The sequence below is a fragment of the Homarus americanus genome, unplaced genomic scaffold (genome assembly GCF_018991925.1).
Source record: "Homarus americanus isolate GMGI-L3 unplaced genomic scaffold, GMGI_Hamer_2.0 scaffold21356, whole genome shotgun sequence".
Taxonomy (NCBI): Eukaryota; Metazoa; Arthropoda; class Malacostraca; order Decapoda; family Nephropidae; genus Homarus; species Homarus americanus.
This window is the reverse complement of record NW_024714673.1, coordinates 18,008-39,138: the sequence shown is the minus strand read 5'-3', so window position 1 is coordinate 39,138 and position 21,131 is coordinate 18,008. Positions and strand designations below refer to the sequence as shown.

At 41.9% G+C, this 21,131-nt stretch overlaps 2 protein-coding genes across 2 annotated transcripts; both read right to left on the bottom strand.

Moving 5' to 3' along the window:
* Positions 1-4,957: 4,957 nt before the first annotated feature.
* Positions 4,958-7,636, bottom strand: LOC121879259. Its single transcript, XM_042385852.1, has 3 exons — positions 7,529-7,636; positions 6,591-6,700; positions 4,958-6,103 (listed from the first exon to the last, which is right to left on the bottom strand). The coding sequence occupies exons 1-3, from the start codon at positions 7,632-7,634 to the stop codon at positions 5,549-5,551; spliced, it is 771 nt and encodes a 256-aa protein (XP_042241786.1). The 5' UTR covers positions 7,635-7,636; the 3' UTR covers positions 4,958-5,548.
* A 510-nt stretch (positions 7,637-8,146) lies between these two features.
* LOC121879247 lies at positions 8,147-9,313 on the bottom strand. Its single transcript, XM_042385846.1, has 2 exons — positions 8,515-9,313; positions 8,147-8,367 (listed from the first exon to the last, which is right to left on the bottom strand). Exons 1-2 carry the CDS (start codon positions 9,280-9,282, stop codon positions 8,242-8,244), a joined length of 894 nt encoding a protein of 297 aa, XP_042241780.1. The 5' UTR covers positions 9,283-9,313; the 3' UTR covers positions 8,147-8,241.
* Between the last annotated feature and the right edge of the window lie 11,818 nt (positions 9,314-21,131).

Genomic DNA, 21,131 nt, shown 5'->3' with positions numbered 1-21,131 from the left:
TAGAACTTGCTGACAACTGGGCGTCCGCTCACAACGCCTACCCCAAGTCTCCCCCTCCAGCTGTGAAGAACACGAAGTCTCCGTCCTCCGAGGAACCATTCACAAGAGTAGAGAAGAGTAGTTCACCAGCCGTTCAGTGCCAAGACTGCGAAGAAGGGCACATTCGTTTTCGCTGTCCAATGAATTCCCTCGCCTTCAATTCTGCCGACATTCATCAGCCCAGCTACACGATCGGATTCTGTTTGGAAGACAGGAGCTGCCCCCGTTATTGTGTCAGCGGAACAATAAATAGGTCTTGGGCATTTACTTTCATCAGGGACACCGGTTCCTCTTGCATTATTGTCTCTGAGGAAGCCCTGCCTGACGCTGACGTCTCCAGCTGCTCGAAGGTTAGTGTCGCCGATTATTTAGGTCGTGTTGACCAGTTCCCTGTTGTTAGGTGCTATCTGCGTTGCCCGTATTTCATTAGTTGGTCTCATATGGTAAGAGCGCCCATTAAAATCGCTAGCGTTCTCATTGGTAATGTTCCCGGAGTTCGTGACCCTAACCACCCAGAACCTTTAAAACTCTCCTCTCCACCAGCGCCAGTTTCCTTGCCGACGTCGCCTCGCCACCTGCCGACGTCTCCTCGCCACCTGCCGACGTCGCCTCGCCGCCCTCACATGCCACCTTACCTCCAGCAAAGGTCCAAGCTGTGGAGACACGGTCGGCTTAGGTAAAACGAATGCATCCCCTAATTCTGCCGAAATTGTTGCCACTGACTGTTACACCCAAGGAGTTCGCCAACTTCAAGCCTCGGGTACCACTCTGACGCTGGTAAGGGAGAAGGTGACTTTAGGGGAGGAGAATCAGGTTAGAGATGGGTCTGTTTACAAGTTTGTTTGTATTAATGATCTGTTACATAGGACTTGTGTGTCATCCAAGCAACCAGCCAAAGTAGGTTGGTTTCTGCATGCTGTCCCTGCTGATGTAGCAACATTCTCACTATAGCTCACCACAGCCCTCTAGCAGGACACTGTTTGCGTAGAAAGATTTCTATGAAGGTTGCTGTTCAGTTTTACTGGCCAAGTATGGGAGCGGATATTACAGCCTTTTGTAGGAGTTGTGAACATTGACCACGTATGTTCGCCAAGAGTAGAGTTCGTCCTGTTCCAGTTAAGCCCTTATTCATCATTACAGAACCATTTTCTCGGGTAGACAAAGATTTTGTTGGACCATTCTCACCCCTTCCTCTAAGAAGCCTAAATTCTATCAAGCTAATTTATTAAGGAAATATAATTGCAGGACCCACATTGCTCGTGTCCTTGATGACGTTCCCAAGCTGGAGTCAGTCGAAGCACTACCCTGCAATAGTTTCTGTAAAGTTCAGGCGCCAGACTTGGATGTTCTCGGTTGCCAGTTACCGATAACACTGAACGGGATAGAAGAATCCTCTACGACTGGCAATAGGCCCAAACTTAAACCTGGACTGAAGTGGATCCCACGTGCAGTTCCTTGATACTGCCTTACGATATTTGGACATCAAGTTACTCCTTATTCTTTTTAATGTGACCATTCTCTATTTTGCTCTGTATATTCAAACATTTGTTGTAGGATGGTTATGTTTTGTTGTACTAATCTTAAGTTTTAATCTACCTTACAGTAGATTTTTGTTGGGGGAGCTGTGTCAGGGCTGTAACGAGCAGGATGGTGTCCCGGCGCTCGTTTGCTTGTTCGCGTCACCCACTTGGGGTGAGGGGGGTAGACGGAGTTGAGAACGTCACTGCCGCCTCTACACACATCAGACACTACCCAGCCGTCAACACAGCTGTACTTACACCCCGCTGTTCGTTCAAACTTTGGTTGTGTTCTTATGAGGTCTTGGACTCGTGGGCTGATTCCCCAGACCTTCACTTTTCGGCTGTCAATCTCCGGACACCTGCTCCAGCTACTACCGCGGCTGTCACGTCATCGCCACTTCCTCCACGCCCTCTCCACCGTCTGTGCCCGGGCGTGGTTCAAAAATCTGCTACACTGGGTTCATGTATACCAAACATGTCACTCGCAAAAGCAAGTTGTGGTGGAAGTGTGTCAAAAGATCCAGTGGTCACTGTCGGGGCAGTATGACAACAGACCTACAGAGAAAATCCAGCGATAGGTCAGCCTCACAACCATGCCCCAGATGAGAACCAAATCCGTCTTGCCAAAATACGCAACTGGATGAAAGACCAAGCTACCAACACTCGAGACAAGCCAGCTCAGATTTTTAGTTATGCTGTGAGCCAGTGTGATGATGACGTACGCTCACTTATACCCTCTGCTGACATTTGCAAACGAACTCTGCGTAACCAACGGCCTATTCCTCCTATACCACGTCTGCTAAAAGATCTAGGTGAACTTCCTACTGAGTTTTCTCAGACAGTTGGCCCTAATCCCGAGGAGTTTTTACTCTTATGATAACGGACCAAATGCAAACAACCGCCTTCTAGTGTTTGGTACCAGTGATGGCCTCAGACTCCTTGCTTGTGCTGATACTCTATATATGGATGGCAACTTTGCTATGGCTCCAAATATTTTCAAACATATTTATGTCATCCGTGTGCCTTTCGGTGATACAGTTGTTACTTCAGTGTTCGCTCTTCTTCCAAACAAGACTCGTGCCACCTACGAAGAACTCCTTCAGGCTATAGTTGATAAGTGTGCAGACCTAAACTATTCTATTACTGTGAAAACCGTGGTGACTGACTTTGTAGATGGTGTACTGAGAGCTGTTCTTACAGTGTTTGGCGGCGATGTAGAGAGCAAAGGTTGTTTCTATCATCTTACACAGTCCACTTGGCGTAAGATCCAGGAACTGGGTTTGGGAACACATTATAATACCAATGCTGAGTTTCGTTTGTTTTGTGGCATGATTGATGCTCTAGCTTATTTGCCCCTAGACAACGTTGATGAAGGTATGAGATACCTCAAAACTGTCATTCCACAAGATCCACCTGAAGCCGAGGAGTTGCTCATGTACTTCGATTGTACTTATGTTAGTGGCTCCTTTCGACCGATTCAGCAGCCAGTTGCCATGTCCAGTGATGCCCTGATGCCTCTGAGAATGCGTCATATTCCACCTATGTTTGCCCCCTCACCTATGGAATGTGCATGACGCCACCATGAACAACAATGCTCGTACCAACAACATCTGCGAAGGGTGGAATAATAAATTCTTCATCCTCGTTGGTCACTACCATCCTTCAGTCTGGCGTGTCATTGAATGGTTTCAACGTGAAGAAGCGACGGTGAGCACCATTATCCAGCAGGATGGTGTTGGCAACCCCCCCTCGAAGAAGAGTTCGTCGACGCTATGTGCAGCTACAAGAACGCATTCGCAACTTGTGTGTTGGTCGACGGGAGGACCACAAGACTGTGGCAGAGTTTCTTCGTGGCGTCGGCTGGAATATTCGTCTTAATCATCAGCATTAAAAACACTGAATATACTTGTAATGCCATGATATTCTGTAAGCTTTTTTCAATCTGTACATGTCATGTACTGTCAATAAATGACTGACTTAAATATTTTTGTTTGATTACCTTACTGTGCTTAAGATATTGAACAAAACGTGATTTGTTTTCACATACATGTAATGCCATCATATATAAATAGTGTTGTCAATGTATTGCCAGTTAATAACTGAATTAAAATATTTTCAGTTTTATTACTTTAATTGTTTGTGGTACTTAAATAAACTGTGACTGACTTGAATATTTTTTTTGATTACCTGACTTTCTTTCTTAACCAAAATTGTGACTTTTTTTCTGTGACTTTTTTTCTTGTGCCTTTATTACCGGCCACCATAAATTGACTTTTTTCCTGTGACTTTTTTTTCCTAGCCAAAATTGTGAATTTTTTTCTGTGACTTTTTTTCCTGTGACTTTATTACCGGCCACCGCTGCCTTAACCTCCCCCCCCCCCTCTGCAAGCGGATCATTGCCTTACGGAACCGTTCACCGGGCCACCACCTTAGGAAATATTTCTGTTCATTGTTTGACTCCCCTTAAATGTTGACTCCATTAATTATTTGATCCTGTTAATTGTTTGACTCCTTTAATTGTTTGACTCCCGTAATTGTTATTTGAAATTTGTGTGGGTGGTGTCAGAGTTTTGTGTTATTTTCATAGTAAAGAGAAGTCAATCTCGAACGGTTGTTTGTTATCCCTCAGAAAACCATGGTTCTTGACTTTCCTTTTATAAGATCCTGATTAGGCTGGCAAGGGAGTCATATCCCTAAGTCCCAGGCCTTTACAAAGGGTCAAGACGAACCTCGCGCTCCTCTGGGAGCAGCCAGGTCAACTGTTAAGTTGGCCCATACCAACTCCCTCCCCTGAACCCCTTCTTCCCACCGAAATATCAACAAGGTCTCCCTAGAAGTTACAATTTCATTTAGTAAAGGAATGGAACCAGTGTTGAACAGTGGTGAACAGTGCTTAAATCAGTGAGAACAACTCGACATTAACTGAGTCATACCCAAGTTAACCTTCATACAGTGAGGATCCAGGTACCCAGTGAGATCCAACAACAACTAGCGCTGTGTTAATCCGTCCACGATAGGAAGGCCTGGGACCACACCTCACTCATTTAACGCCATCTGTGAGGGAATTACTACACCACGTCAGGCCCCTCGTAACACCATCTGTGAGGGAATTAATTCACCACATGATGCCCCTCATAACACCATCTGTGAGGGAATTACTACACCACGTTATGTCCCTCATAACACCATCTATGAGGGAATTACTACACCACGTGATGCCCCTCATAACACCATCTGGGAGGGACTTACCACACTACGTGTTTGCTGTTGAAAACCTACATTAATCTGTATGTTCACTGTATGTTCTTTTACCATTCTCTAATGAAGGCCTTTGTTAAACCACCAATGTATGAAATAAGACATTTATGTCCAATGTATATTTTAAGCCTTCGGGAGGCAGAACATTTTCAATAATCCGTTCATTATTATTTTTATTATTATTATTAAACACACACACACACACACACACACACGAATAAGGACGCTTCTCTGTTATTCTCCAAGCTAAAATCTGCTTTTAAGTCTACGGATTTATTGTAATGTTGACTACTTAATTCGGCAGTAAATAGTGTTCCAAAAATCTGATGTTAACCTCTGACAGGCTATCACGTTCTCATATAATAATGTTAACAAAAAGCGTTCCGATATCCTAATGTTAACACACTTAATTATTATTTTACATAAGTGTCATAATTTTAATTGAATCAATTATTTTATGCCGAGTGTAGCTTAAATATGAGTAGAGGGTACCTGACACCACTGAATAATAATAATAAAAATAATGATGATTATAGGAATGATAAAAAGGTCGTTTCTTCCACAGATTATTAACGTCCTAAGTTTTTACAATACATTTTTATACTTGTATGAAAGTAAATAATTTTCTTTACAATAGTGATAACATTTGTTACTCTTCATCTGGGTCAATGTAAGTCATTAACGGTGGCAGGCAGTGCAGCGTGAGGCTATGACCAAGATCAAATACCTCTTCAGTGACAACAAACATTCGTATGTGGCTGCATGATCGAGTTACACATAAGGTTAAGCAGCATGGTGATTTGGTCAGACAGCACGTCCTCTCCTACGTGATGGTCGTCTGTACACCTGAGGTGTTCACTGGTGTACACGGAGCTGTCCACCAGCCCTCGACGGTACAGTTCTTCACACTCACTGATCCCCGCCAGGTTGAGAGGCACACCAGTGTCCCACCACCACACTCCACCACCTGTCTCTCTGGGGTCCAAATGGTCTCTGTTGGTCCTGGTAGTTTGTTGTATCGCAGTGTTGGTCGTGGGACCCTGGGGGACGGGGGAGTGTTGTTGTAAAGACCCAGTGATGGGTGTTGGAAAGGTGTAGGAGACGTGGGGCGTGGCAGGAGAAAGATGGTGGTCTTTATACTGACGGAGATAATACTGGAACAGCATCTCGCTCCAGTCGAAGGTGGCATCCCCTAAGATTGACGCCATGTTGTAGATTGGTACAGTAAAACTGTGCTCCCTGTAGCGACCCTGAGCCACCACCAGCACCCGAGTCCTCTGAGCGATCTGAAATCAAAATAATTTTCATGGAACTTTGTGTCTGTGGTTACCGTAGCGGGGTACCAATACACTGAGTTGGCCTTCCAGCAATTCCTTAGTTGAACTCCCAAAAAGACAGTGTGTGACTAATCCAGTGTGAGGCATCAGTAGTTTTTCCACCTTATCCTGAATGATTTGCCGTAAAACAAAAACAAGTTTATAGTTATTAAGAAGAAATTCATAAATACCCGACTGGTTAACTGATAATTACCAGAAGAAAGGGAGAGATGTATAGTACAGTACTAGTTGTGTTTCAACCTGTTATAATTTCATGTTTAAAACGAGTGACATACACATGATTAAAATGAAAAGATTGAGAAATATGAATGGATGAAAAGGTGACGTAGTGAAATGGTTAATTCAAGTTCGAGTAAAAGTGAATTGAAGGAAAAGACATTAGCAAGATAACGGAGAGGATGAGGAGGTGAGGGAGCGACCACAAGGACTTACTGACCTGGTGTAGGAGAGGGACGACTTGTTGATGCATCTCTCTCATGACCTCCAGCACGTCGGAGGTGTAACTCCTCCTCATCATCATAAGTTGCATCATCCACGAGGTGTAGCCTGAGGAAGTGGACGAGTATAATACACCCTGTCTCTCATCTGTCTTTCTCTAAATATCCATCAATCTGTGTTATACCTGGTGTTGCCTGAGGACAGATGTACTACACTGACTCTAATAATAATAATAATAATAATTAACGGTTTATTGAAAGAACTTGGCAGCCAGAAGGCTCTCTATATCTATGGGTGCAGCCCCGAGGAACAAGTTTCCTATACACTTCATCCCTATAAGAGTACCTTCAGGCAGGGTCAACCTTATGGTGGGTGTGACACAATCTGCCGGCACTGAGATGTTACAATGGTAAGATAAGTATAATGATAAACAAACCATGTTGCTATACAAATGTACACATATGACAGAAAAAAGTCTCCTTTCATTATATACATACTATATACAGAAAAATTAAGAGCATTAAGTCGATTTTCATATACTTTATTTTCGATAAGCTTGGGCGCGATCAGTGAATTACGTTAGATTATATTAGGTTTGGTTTAACATCAATAAACGGGAGTGAATTCAGTTTTTGTTCTCACGCAAAATATGTACAGTACATTATTGTACAGTACACAAGACAATAAATATCTATCATGATTTTACTTAGTATGTAAATATTTTTCATGTTTAAAACAGAATACGGGGCCAATATTATCACACGGGCTTATTCAGACAGCAACTGAAACTACGCCAGACGAGCGCTCGCCCGCCCCCTACCTGCAGGTCTTACAAAAGAGTCTACCTTATAATATCATGGTCTTAAATTCTACCCCAGACGAAGGTTCGCCCACTAACTGCTTGCAGTGGAGGTGTTGTGGCGGATGTTGTCTTACCTATTATAAGGATGTGAGGGAGGGAGTCCTCCCCCCTGGCCCACCGACTTAGTTGTCTCAGTTCCTTAGTCTCCTGAATCTTAGACGGCGTTGGTTCCATGAACATCCTGAAACTGTGACCCAATTACTGACGGCTGTGGCTTTGACACCAACACCAACAACGGTGATAACAACAACAGCGTTTACTACAGAAGAGATAACAACAGCATCAAGTTGAGAAATAACAGTGAAATAATCTCAATAAGTCGGCGACAGTCAGGCAGGGAATAGAGTGACAGCAGGTAACGGTAACAGCTACCACTCGTACAGCTGAGAGTATCAACAATGACTTATTCTTTGACCAGCTGCAGGAAGTAGTTAACAGCAGACAGTAGAGAACAGCAGCAGAAGCAGTACTAACAGTACAGCTGTGAGTCGTGAGGGTCATGCACTAAAAAACAGGGAGTAAAAAACATATTAAAACAAAATTTCAACATAATTAAACATCACAAAAGATGTTAAGTAGGACAAACCCAACACATAAGAAAACTCATGCAAATAATGACTATAAACAACGTAAACATCACATTTAAGAAACATTTCCAAGTAACCATTAGAACATCTCAAATAGAAATGTAACATCACATATATGACACATATTGTAAAATTAACCATTAAAACATTCCCAGCATAATTTTAACATCACTCAGTAACCATGAGGCACCATCCCAACATTAGTAAACACTCCCGCCAGACCTGAAGGAGACACGGAGGCGCGGGTGTACAGATGTGGCGGCCTCCATGTCGGTGTGTAGCTTAAAGGTGGTCCTCCTCATCTCCTCGTAGCTCATGGTTGTGTTCTGCGGCCACCAGGGATGACAACTATGAGTTTTTATATTTATTAATATATATATATATATATATATTTATATGTCAGAGTGAGAAAGAGAAAGAGAGGTTTGTATATAATCAGTCAGTGAGAATATTCAGAAGTATCAGTGACTCACCAGAAGGTGGATTAGGTACCGATATTCACTGTCGGTTCTCTGAAGAAACTCAAAAAACAATGCCCTGATTTTTGAATCGCCCATAAAAGCGATCCAGAAGGAATTGTTGTTCTTGAGTCTGTGGGCGAAGCAGGCGGTGACGGAGGGTGGGTGGTCAAAGGGCACTATGGCACAGGGCACGTAGGGCAACACTCCGCCGTTGGCATCAATCCTACTGTTGAGGCGGAGGATGGGTGTTTGACCTTCCATCCTCTGGTCATCCTCTTGACTCTTGTTAGTGTTGTGTTCAAAGGTTAAGAGTGTAGGAAGCAGCGCCGCCAGACTGCGGTAATCCTCGGTGGAAGCTCCTGACGACGACGACCTCTTCTGCAGCAGGTGTCTCACCCCTTTGACACCCGCTGACAGGTGTTGGTCCCCCCGAGGGTGTAGCGGCGTCCACCTGTCGCTCGTCAAGCTGCTGTTGTCTGCAGGATATTGCAGCAGGTGAGCCGCGAAAAGTGTTTTTTCATCTGGCACCCCAGTGATGGTGAAGAGGGAGCGACACCTGTTTACTGACACACCTGTCTGGCCTGTTTCTCCACTGTAAACAAGTGGTCCTCTCCTCTGCTCACCAGCCTCCTCACTATATATTTCACCATCTTTGTCACTCTCCTTAACATTATCCTCTTGGTAAACGCTCACCAACAAAACAAAAATTATAAATGACGCTGTAACACTTGTTTTATTACAACACTTTTGCATAAGATTTGTTCGTAGCACAAAGACCATCTTCCTCGAGCAGGGGTAAACCGTTTGAAGGGCAGTGTCCCACTTAGGTATTATATTCTGGTTGACGCCAGAAGATTTTATTCAGCTGAGAGTAACCACTGCCACTCAAAGGGTTAACAGCCACACACAGTGAGGTGAACACGAACCTTTTCCTCATACCTTCAATATAAACACAAACTTTTCCTCTTCCAGTGTTCGTTCACCTGGGTCTCACTTGTACTTATCTAGTTGCTGAATGTAGATGGAATTGTTCTCCAATAACAACAAGAGTGACTCAGAAATCATCAGTGAATTATGACACGAGAGATAATGTATGATTGTGTGACTTGTGTTTTATATTGTGCCTGACGGAGGTAGCGGCCACCATCACCACACACCGAGACGAGTGCAGCATGTTGACCCCTCACAGCCAAGTCTCAGCCGGAAACACCTCAGTTTATCACTTTGGAATTTCCTATAAATTTCCTTCACATCCAATATGGCCGTCAAACTCCAAAATGGTCACTTTAATGCCGTTAATTTACATTGAGTTTCTGTAGCTTTTGTTTGTCTTGGTTTTTATATTTGTCTAGTGTAGAGATTTCTGACATGAACTAAATATTTATACACAAATACTTAGTAACGTTTAAGTTAGTTTAAACAGGCAAATGTAATGCTATAAATTGACCAGGTTCTCCCTTACACCTACATGGTATACCTACACAGTACACCTGCATGGTACCCCTGCACCTTACACCTTCACGGTACACCTACGCGCTACACGTACGCAGTACATCTACATAGTACACCTACACGGTACACCTACACGGTACACCTGCACAATACACCTACACATTAAAGTTGCAATATAAACAAAATAACTATTTGGTTGGGTTTCCTTGACATACAGCATCACTTGTACCGATCGTCAGTGGCCCCTTCTGCCACACACACACACACACACATAAGACTTTTGCTGTTATGGAATCGAGAATGCAGTCATCCAAGCCAGGTTATTACGGATGTCACCTTCGTTGAATTACGAGTTTAAGTGGCCTCCATGAGCATTCGGATCTATGTTAATTACTGAATAGCTGTGGCTGACACCTTTACCAACAGCAGTGGTAACAACAGCGCTTACTACAGAAGAGCTAACAACAGCATCAAATCGAGAAATAACAGTGAAATAATCTCAATAAGTCGGCGACAGTCAGGCAGGGAATAGAGTGACAGCAGGTAACAGTAACAGCTACCACTCGTACAGCTAAGAGTATCAACAATGACTTATTCTTAGACCAGCTGCAGGAAGTAGCTAACAGCAGACAATAGAGAACAGCAGCAAAAGCAGCACTAACAGTACAGCTGTGAGTCGTGGAGGTCATGCACTAAAAAACAGGGAATAAAAAACACATTAAAAACACAATTTCAACATAATTAAACATCACAAAAGATGTTAAGTAGGACAAACCCAACACATAAGAAAACTTATGCAAATAATTTTATAAACAGCGTAAACATCACATTTAAGAAACATTTCTCAGTAACCATTAGAACATCTCAAATAGAAATGTAACATCACATATATGACACATATTGTAAAATTTACCATTAAGATATTCCCATCAGAATTTTAACATCACTTAGAAACCATGAGGCACCGTCCCAACATCAGTAAGCACTCCCGCCAGACCTGAAGGAGATACGGAGGCGCGGGTGTACAGGTGTGGCGACAGCAATGTCGGTGTGTAGCTTAAATGTGGTCCTCCACATCTCGTAGCTCATGGGTGTGTTCTGCGGCCACCAGGGATGACAACTATGAGTTTGTATCTTTATTAATATATATATATATACACCAGACTCACACTCTCACACCAGCCCCACACTCTCACAACAGCCTCACACCCTCACACCAGCCTCACACTCTCACACCGGCTTCAGACACTTACACCAGCCTCACACTCTCACACCAGCCTCACACTCTCACACCAGCCCCACACTCTCACATCAGCCTTACACCTTCACACTCTCACACCAGCCTTACACTCTCACACCAGCCTCACACTCTCACACCAGCCTCACACTTTCACACCAGCCTCACCACACCAGCCTCACACTCTCACACTAGCCTTACACTCTCACACCAGCCTCACACTCTCACACCAGCCTCAGACTTTCACCAACCCACACTCTCACACCCTCCACCAGCCTGACACTCTCAACCTTGTCTCCACTCTCCACCAGCCTCACACCTCACACCTTCACACCAGCCTCACACCCTCACACCTTCACCAGCCTCACACCCTCACCCCAGCCTCACACCCTCACACCAGCCTCACACTCATACACCAGCCTCACACTCTCACACCAGCCTCACACCCTCACTCCAGTCTCACACTCTCACACCAGCCTCACACTATTATTATTATATTATCACACACACACACACACACACACGATCACGTCAACAATTCTGCTCCCGACTATACCGCCCTTTAGGATTTATTGAACAGTCTCCAAAACTGGGCCACCGACAACCACGTCACCATCAACCATACCAAGACCATGGTTATGCACATCAACCTCTCCTCCGACATTGTCCCACCCCCTTCCCTTACTTTAGGTCCCAACACACTCCAGGTTGTAGATTCTACTAAGCTTTTCGGCGTCACCATAGACAACAAACTAAATTGGAAACCACACGTCAGTGAAGTTGTCAAGTCCTCCAGTTTTCGTCTCCACCTCCTCCGCCGACTCAAGTCCCTCGGAGTTCCTGCATCCGAGCTCCTCAGTGTTTACTCAACATTCGTACTTCCCATGCTCACCTATGCCTCCCCCACCTGGTCTTCCTCCCTAAATGCCACACAACGTAAACACCTAGAAAAAGTGCAAAAGAGGGCATGCAAGATTATTCTCTCCCCTTCCTACTCCACTTTTCAAGAAGCGCTCAACACACTGACCCTTTCGACTCTCACTGACCATCACCATGACCTCATCTGCAAATTTGGTAAGAAGCTTCTGCACCATCCTCGACACCTGCTCCTTCTACCACCTGAGTGAGATCCCTAGCCCGAGAATTGCTGTTCGACACCACAACCGCACCCAGCCCATACGTACCCAGTCCCAACCATTGTAAAAATTATCAATAACTTGTAATAAACCAGTTATCCACTCCCAGTAAATCCTACTTCTTGCACTGTCACTATGTTGAAATGCCCTGTAGTTTGAGCCTTTCTCCATCATATCTTATTTGTATCACTTATGTTACTTGTTTATTATTTGTAAATCGAAACCCATTCCCCAATTATGTAACTGTATATTTTCAGCCTTCTGGCTGCTATGCTCCTTTAATAAACCGTTAATTATTATTATTATTATTATTATTATTACACACACACACACACACACGAATAAGGACGCTTCTCTGTTATTCTTCAAACCAAAAATATGCTTGTAAATCTCCGGATTTATTGTAATGTTCACTACTTCTTTCGGCAGTAAATAGTGTTCCAAAAATCTGCTGTTAACACCTGACAGGCTATCACGTTCTCATATCGTAATGATAACAAAAAGCGTTCCGATATCCTAATGTTAACACACCTTAATTATTATTGTACAAAAGCGTCATAATTTTAATTGAATCAATTATTTTTATGACGAGTGTTGCTTAAAGGTGAGTAGAGGGTACCTGACACCACTGAATAATAATAATAATGACGATAGTAATGATAAAGGTCGTTTCTTCCAAAGTGTATTAACTTCTTCCTAAGTTTTTACAATACATTTCTATACTTGTGCAAAAGTAAATAATTTTCTTTGGAATAGAGATAACTTTTGTTACTCTTTATCTGCGTCAATGTGAGTCATTAGCGGCGGCAGGCAATGCAGTGTGAGGCTATGACCAAGATCTAACTACTTCTTCGATGACAACAAACACTCGTGTGTGGCTGCATGATTGAGTTACACATATGGTTAAACACCATGGTGATTTGGTCAGCCAGCATGTCCTCTCCTACGTGCTAGTTGTCTATACACCTGAGGTGTTCACTGGTGTACACGGATTTGTCCACAAGCCCTCAACGGTACAGTTCCTTACACTCACTGATCCCCGCCAGCCCGCCAGATTGAGCGGCACACCAGTGTCCCACCATCACACTCCACCACCAGTCCCTCTCGGGTCCAGATAGTCTCTGCTGGTCCTGGTAGTTTGTGGTCTCACAGTGTTGGGTGCGGGACCTTGGGGGACGGGGGAGTGTTGCTGGAGAGACCCATTGATGGGTGTTGGAGAGGTGTAGGAGACGTGGGGCGAGGCGGGAGAAAGGTGGTAGTCTTCATATTAACGGAGATAATACTGGAACAACATCTCGCTCCAGTCGATGGGCGCATCACCAAACAATGAACCTCATGTTATATAGCCTTCAATAAATCTGCGCTCCCTGTAGCGAACCCTGAGACACCACAAGCACCCGCGCCCTTTGAGCGATCTGAAACAAAATAATTTTCACTGAACTTGGTGTCTGTGGTTACCGTGGCGGGGTACCAATACACCAATGCACTGAGTCGGTCTTCCAGCAATTCCTAAGTCGAAACTCCCAAAAAGACAGTGTGACTAATCCTTGTGAGACAGCAGTAGTTGTACTACCTTCTCTTGAATTTGCTGTAAAACACAAACAAGTTTATAGTTATTAAGATGAAATTCATAAATACCCGACTGGTTAACTGATAATTACCAGAAGAAAGGGAAAGATGTATATGTACCAGTTGTGTTTGAAACTGTTATAATTTTATGTCTAAAACGAGAGACATACAAAAGATAAAAATAAAAAGATTGAGAAAATAGGAATGTGTGAAAAGGTGACATAGTGAATTGGTTAACTCAAGTTCGAGTTAAAGTGAATTGAAGGAAAAGACATTTACAGATAATGGTGAGAAAGGGGAGGTGAAGGAACGACCAGAAGGACTTACTGATATGGTGTAGGAGAGTGACGACCTGTTGATGCATCTCTCTCATGACCTCCGATCGGTGAATTACGTTAGATTATATTATTAGGTTTGGTTTAACATCAATAAACAGGAGTGAACTCAGAATTGTTCTCACACAAAATATGTACAGTACATTATTGTATAGTACACAGGACAGTAAATATCTATCGTGATTATACTTAGTGTGTAAATATTTTTCATGTTTAAAACAGAAGTCGAGGCCAATATCATCACACCTGCTTATTCAGACAGCAACTGAAGCTCCGCCAGACGAGCGCTCGCCCCTCTCCTACCTGCAGATCTTGCAAAAGTCCACCTTATAATATCATGGTTTTAAAGTCTACAATAGACGAAGGTTCGCCCACTAACTGCTTGCTGTGGAGGTGTTGTGGCGGTTATTGTCTTACCTATTATAAGGATGTGAGGGAGGGGATCCTCCCACCTTATCCACCGACTTAGTTCTCTCACTTCCTTGGTCTCCTGAACCTTGGAAGGCGTTATTTCCGCGAATATCCTGAAACTTTAACCCAGTTATTGACGGCTGTGGCCTTGACAACAACACCAGCATCGGTGATAACAGCGACAGCCCTTACTACAGCAGAGATAACAACAGTATCAACATGAGAAATAACAGAAACAGTTGTGACATAATCTCATTTAGTCAGCTGCTCTAAGTACTACAGAGCGACACCTACAGTCTGTACTCACCCCTTAAGAAGTGAATTACACGAAAGCGCTTGGGAACTTCGTGTTTTCTTCTTTCCTTGTGGTTATCAGCATATATATATATATATATATATATATATATATATATATATATATATATATATATATATATATATATATATATATATATATATATATATATATATATATATATATATATATATATCACTGTAGGTGTCGCTGTGTAGTACTTAGAACAGCTGACTTATTGAGATTATGTCACAACTTTTTCCAATCACTCGGTATGGTCATATTAAAAACACGCTTTTTTTTGTCTTACAATACGGAAACCTTCATCCACTTCAATTTTCATTATTTCAAAATGTTTCTTTAGGATGATTCCTTGGAAATCATCAAAGGGGCGGTCAGACATCTTCATGACACGTTGTGGGATGATTGATCTAAGCATAACTTTTTCACTAAGGCATGTCTGGAGAAATTTCGAGTGTATTTTCAATTTGTGGGCCTTGATCATCGAAGAGGAGTATTCAGTAACGAAAGTAGACAGACCAGGAGAGCTTGTAGAGAAGTAGAAGAAGTGGCGCGTGGAATCCATTATGCAAGTAAATCACTGTACTGTAGGTGTGCGTAATCCAGGTACATGCTGATAACCACGAGTAAAAAAGAAAATACGAAGTTCTCAAGCGCTTTCGTGTAATTCACATCTTCAAGGGTGAGTACAGACTAAGGAGAAATACATAACAAGGCTTATATATACAGTAGAGGACGGTGAGATTAAGAATAATATGGATCTGGTTGATAAACTCAATAACTTACACATTAACTATGATTTTAAACTGGTCAGTTTTGATGTAACATCACTCTTTACAAAGGTCCCAGTTGATGATTTATTGGAGTTCCTCATAGATTCCCTGGACAATATTTCATTGCCTGTCTCGAAAGACGACTTCATCGAACTCATCAAACTATGTATTAAGGATTGTAAATTTGAATTCAATGGAGAATATTATGCTCAAAAATTTTGTCTGGCAATGGGTAATCCACTCTTACCAGTATTAAGCAACCTATATATGGAATTCTTTGAAAAGAAACTATTAAGTAATATTTTACCACCTTCAACAGTCTGGTTTAGATATGTGGATGATGTATTATGTCTCTGGCCATGTAATGAGGACCTAAAAGCTTTCCTGCCACAACTTAATAACTTAGCCCCCTCGATCCAAATTCACTGTGGAATTAGACTATGAATGTAAATTGCCATTCCTAGACTGTCTGATCTACAGAATAGGTAACACCTTTAAGTTCAGTTTTTATAGGAAACCTACTAATGTGTGTTCATACATTCATTATTATTCTGCCCTCCATAACAGAGTCAAACAGTCAGTATTTTCATCAGTGTTTTTACGTGCTTCGAGAATTTGCAGCCCGGAATTCATTGATGAGGAATATAAATATATCTATAATATTAGCTTAAACCTTGAGTACCCCAGATCTTTTATAGACAAATGCCTTAACATTACTAAGAAATCTTTTTATAGAACTGATCCCAAGCCCTCCCATGACCATAAGAATCTCTTAGTATTACCATTTCACAAAAATTTCTTTCAAATTCCTTTACAACTAAAAACCTGGAACGTCAATGTGGCATTTAAAAACTCATGCTCTGTTAAAAAAATTTTAATCAAGAACTCCCCCAACAATACAGGCAGCTGCATTTATAAGGTTCCTTGCAAGGAATGTAATATGTTTTACTTAGGCCAGACATCTTGTAACTAGACTTAAACAACATAAATATAGTGTTAGGACAGGCCAGGAATCCAATGCTCTGTTTGTTCATCTGAGGGATAATAAGCATTGCATTGACTGGGATAATGCCTCCTCAATATTGCCTTGTAATTCAATTGACAGTAGGAACATTATAGAGTCCAGTCTCATTAAACATACCGAATCCGTCAACATGAATTTTAGTAATGGTATGTACAAACTGGACAATTTCGTAATTAAGAAAATTTGTAACCAGGTGAGAAGGTTGGGTCGTCTTACCCTCTGACCTGACTACCGACGCTTTTGAAGATTAGTAGGGTCACTACCTAGTGACCGGAGCATTGTGGACTTGATCTCACCCTCGTCTACTGTATATATAAGCCTTGTTATGTATTTCTCCTTAGTCTGTACTCACCCCTGAAGATGTGAATTACATGAAAGCACTTGGAACTTTGTGTTTTCTTTTTTCCTCGAGGTTATCAGCATATATATATACAGTATATATATATATATATACATATATATATATATATATATATATATATATATATATATATATATATATATATATATATATATATATATATATGCAAGTAAATCACTCTAGTTGCGCGTGATCCACGAGAAAAGATTGGACCAATACGGTCAGATACCGGCGAGCTCACTGATAACGACGGAGAAATGAGCAATAATTTGAATAAATATTTTTCAACAGTTTTCACCACCGAAAATTTAAACATGATACCCGAGGCACCGACTCTATTCAGAGATAGTGAAGAAAACAAATTAAGCGAGATAGTAGTGACTAGTAACGATGTTAGTAAGCAAATAGACAAACTAAAGCCAAATAAGTCACCTGGTCCCGATGAGATATTTGCCAGAGTATTAAAGGAATGTAAGGAAGAGCTTAGTATGCCCTTAGTAAAGTTGTTTAACATGTCCTTAAAAACAGGTGTAGTACCAGAATCCTGGAGGATAGCGAATGTAATACCGATTTTCAAGAAGGGGGATAGATCACTATCCTCTAACTACCGCCCAATCAGTCTAAAATCAATAGTAGGCAAATTACTGGAAGCAATCATTTCAAACTCTATTCAAAATCACCTGGAGAAGCACCGATTGATCAATGATTCCCAGCATGGCTTCACAAGCGGACGTTCTTGTCTAACTAATCTATTAACATTTTTTTCATCAGTTTTCGAATAGGTGGACGAGGGGCACAATTATGATGTGGTATATCTCGACTTTAGCAAAGCCTTCGACGGAGTCCCCCACGAAAGACTAATTACAAAGGTAGAAGCACATGGCATCAAAGGTAATATCCTTAAATGGATTAGGGCGTGGTTACAGGACAGGAAACAGCGAGTGAGCATAACCGCACTAAGTCCCATTGGAGCAACGTCACAAGTAGAGTTCCCCAAGGCTCAGTACTTGGACCATTATTATTTATTATATACATAAACGACATAGATATCGGCATAGACAGCAGCATAAGTAAATTTGCTGATGACACTAAAATAGGACGTGTTATTAAATCTGACGAGGACTCCCTCAAAACTACAGGAAGATCTAAACAAATTTTTCGAATGGTCTGAAAAATGGCAAATGAAATTCAACGTGGACAAATGTAAAGTACTCAGTATAGGAGATGTAAACAGGGAAACCAGATACCAGACGAACAACAATGCTATAGAGAAATCCGACTGCGAGAGAGATTTAGGAGTAATGATAAGTAGGAACCTTATGCCAAGTAAACAATAAGTTTTTGCTCGTAACAAGGCTAATAAAGTACTTGGGTTCATACAAAGGAGTGTTAGTTACAAGACTAGCGAGGTCATCCTAAACCTGTATCTTGCGCTTGTGAGACCTCACCTGTATTACGCAGTTCAGTTCTGGCCACCGTATTACAGAATGGATATAGAATCATTGAAAAGAGTCCAGAGGAGAATGACAAGACTAATCCCGGGCATTAGGAACCTTGAATACAGAGACAGGTTAAAGCATCTTAATTTGCACTCCCTCGAGAGACGTAGAGTGAGGGGCGACATGATAGAGGTGTATAAGTGGAAGTCAGGGTTAAACAAAGGGGACATTACAAAGGTACTCAAACTATCCAACCAGGAGCGAACCCTTAGCAATGGTTTTAATTAGACAAATTTAGATTTCGGCGTGAAATTGGTAAACACTGGTTTGGAAACAGAGTAGTGGATGAGTGGAACAAGTTACCAAAGATCATCATTAACTCGAATACGCTGAATAGCTTCAAACATAGGTTGGATGCTTATATGAGCAATAGGGGTTGAGTATAAACTGGACTGCCCAGTATGGATCAATAGGCCCGCTGCAGTTTCCTCCATTCTTATGTTCTTATATATATATATATATATATATATATATATATATATATATATATATATATATATATATATATATATATATATATATATATATATGATGATAACCACAAGGAAACAAGAAAACACGAAGTTCCCAAGCGCTTTCGTGTACAGACTAAGGAGAAATACTTGACAAGGCTAATATATACAGTAGAGGAGAGTGAGATCAAGTTCCTAGGGGACAGTAGGGGTCCACAATGTTCTGGTCAAAAGGCAGTGACCCTTATTAATCTTCTTAATCCAAAGGAATTGACCATACCAACTTTAAGCACAGCAGCTGTCCATAGTCAGGTCATAGGGTAAGATGACTCAACCTTCTCGCCTGGCTACAAATCTTCTTAATCACAAAATTATCGAGTTTGTACATACCATTACTCAAATTCATGTTGACAGATCCGGTATGTTTAATGGGACTGGATTCTATAATGTTCCTACTGACAATTGAATTACAAGGTAATATTGAGGCATTATCCCAGTCAATGCAATGCTTATTATCTCTCATATGAATGAACAAAGCATTGGATTCCTGGCCTGACCTGGCATGTCCATAATAGAGTCAAACAGTCAGTATTTTCATCAATGTTTTTATGTGCTTTAAGAATATGCAATCCAATGACAATAAAAATGTCTTAGTATTACCATTTAAAAAAAATTTCTCTCTATTTCTGTGGTCAGGTTGGTTTATGTCAGTGATGTTCCATGTAAGGCGCCTGAGGGCACAGGCACACAACCTCTCATTAAATATTATATCATGTGTTGTGAGGCTGGACGATAATTCAAGAGATAGAGACATAAATAAATAAAGACATTTCCTAAGACTATTTCTTGATATTGAGTCATGCTGCTCGTTAATTTATGGTGTAGTTATTATTATTATGCGTGGTGTGTTATGTATGTACGTTGTTTGTGTTATGTATGTTGGAGTTAGTTAATATTAAAAGTAATATAAACTAGGACGCCTTATCTTTATATTGCAATGACCATGGCCACGTAGGCTAGTTAACGTAAAGTAAAAATAATTCATATTACGCTCCACAGCCCATAAAACATATAACTGTGCCTTCTTGGTATAGTCCCCCATCTGAGGCGTACGTTTTCCCATCACTTTAGGACGCCTGGGGCCCTTCGTGTTTTATCTCTCAAATTCCTAATGTCTCGTAGACTATTTAATTTCTTGGAGATTTGTTTACTTTTACTTTTTACTTTTATCCTCTTCACCACTGACCGGCTCGTTAGCCGCTTGGGCGATCGGTCACGTCTCTGTTATGCACTGATGGCAAGTACTGGGCATGCACCGGCTCCTGAATGTACCTGAACCTGCTCCAGTGTTGGTCAAGTCTTATCTTGAAAGAGCTCACACTCGGTGCCGTCACAACACTTTCTGGTACATTGTTCCAAGAGTTCACAACTCTCACTCCGAAAGAGTTTGCCCTCACAGTTTTCTGGACTTGCGGCTTCTTCAATCTTGTGCTATGACCCCTTGTGGGTTGTGGGGAGAGAGTCCGCCGGCTCCAAGTAGGTACACTCGACTGAGTAGTGCCCCCTGAGATGCTTATACACCTCAATTAGGCCACCCCTTTCCCGTCTGTAGTATAAGCTAGGCAAGTTCAGGTGCTCCAGTCTGGTGGCCCTCCTTTGAACATTTTCAACCAACTGACAGTCCCTAGCATATCTCGGGGACCAGACGGGGTGACAGTACTCCAGATGGGGAAGCATTTCACTCTTGAAAATCGTTACGAGGGACGGACCATCTAGATATCTGAACGACCTTCTTGTAAGACCCAATAATTTATTTGCCTGATTTACCTTCTCGCAATGGCCCGAGAACTTCAGCTCATTGTCAGCATACACACCTCGGTCCTTCCTACATTCAATCTCAAATAGTGCAGTTTCTTCATCCTTTTGGGACATATGATACGCCTCCATACTGTTGGTACGCCCCAGGTGCATCCTCTTACACTTCGTGACATTGAATCTCAGCAGCCATTTCTTCAACGATTCTTGGAGCCCTCATGGGTCCTTCTACAGCTCTTCACGGTCCGC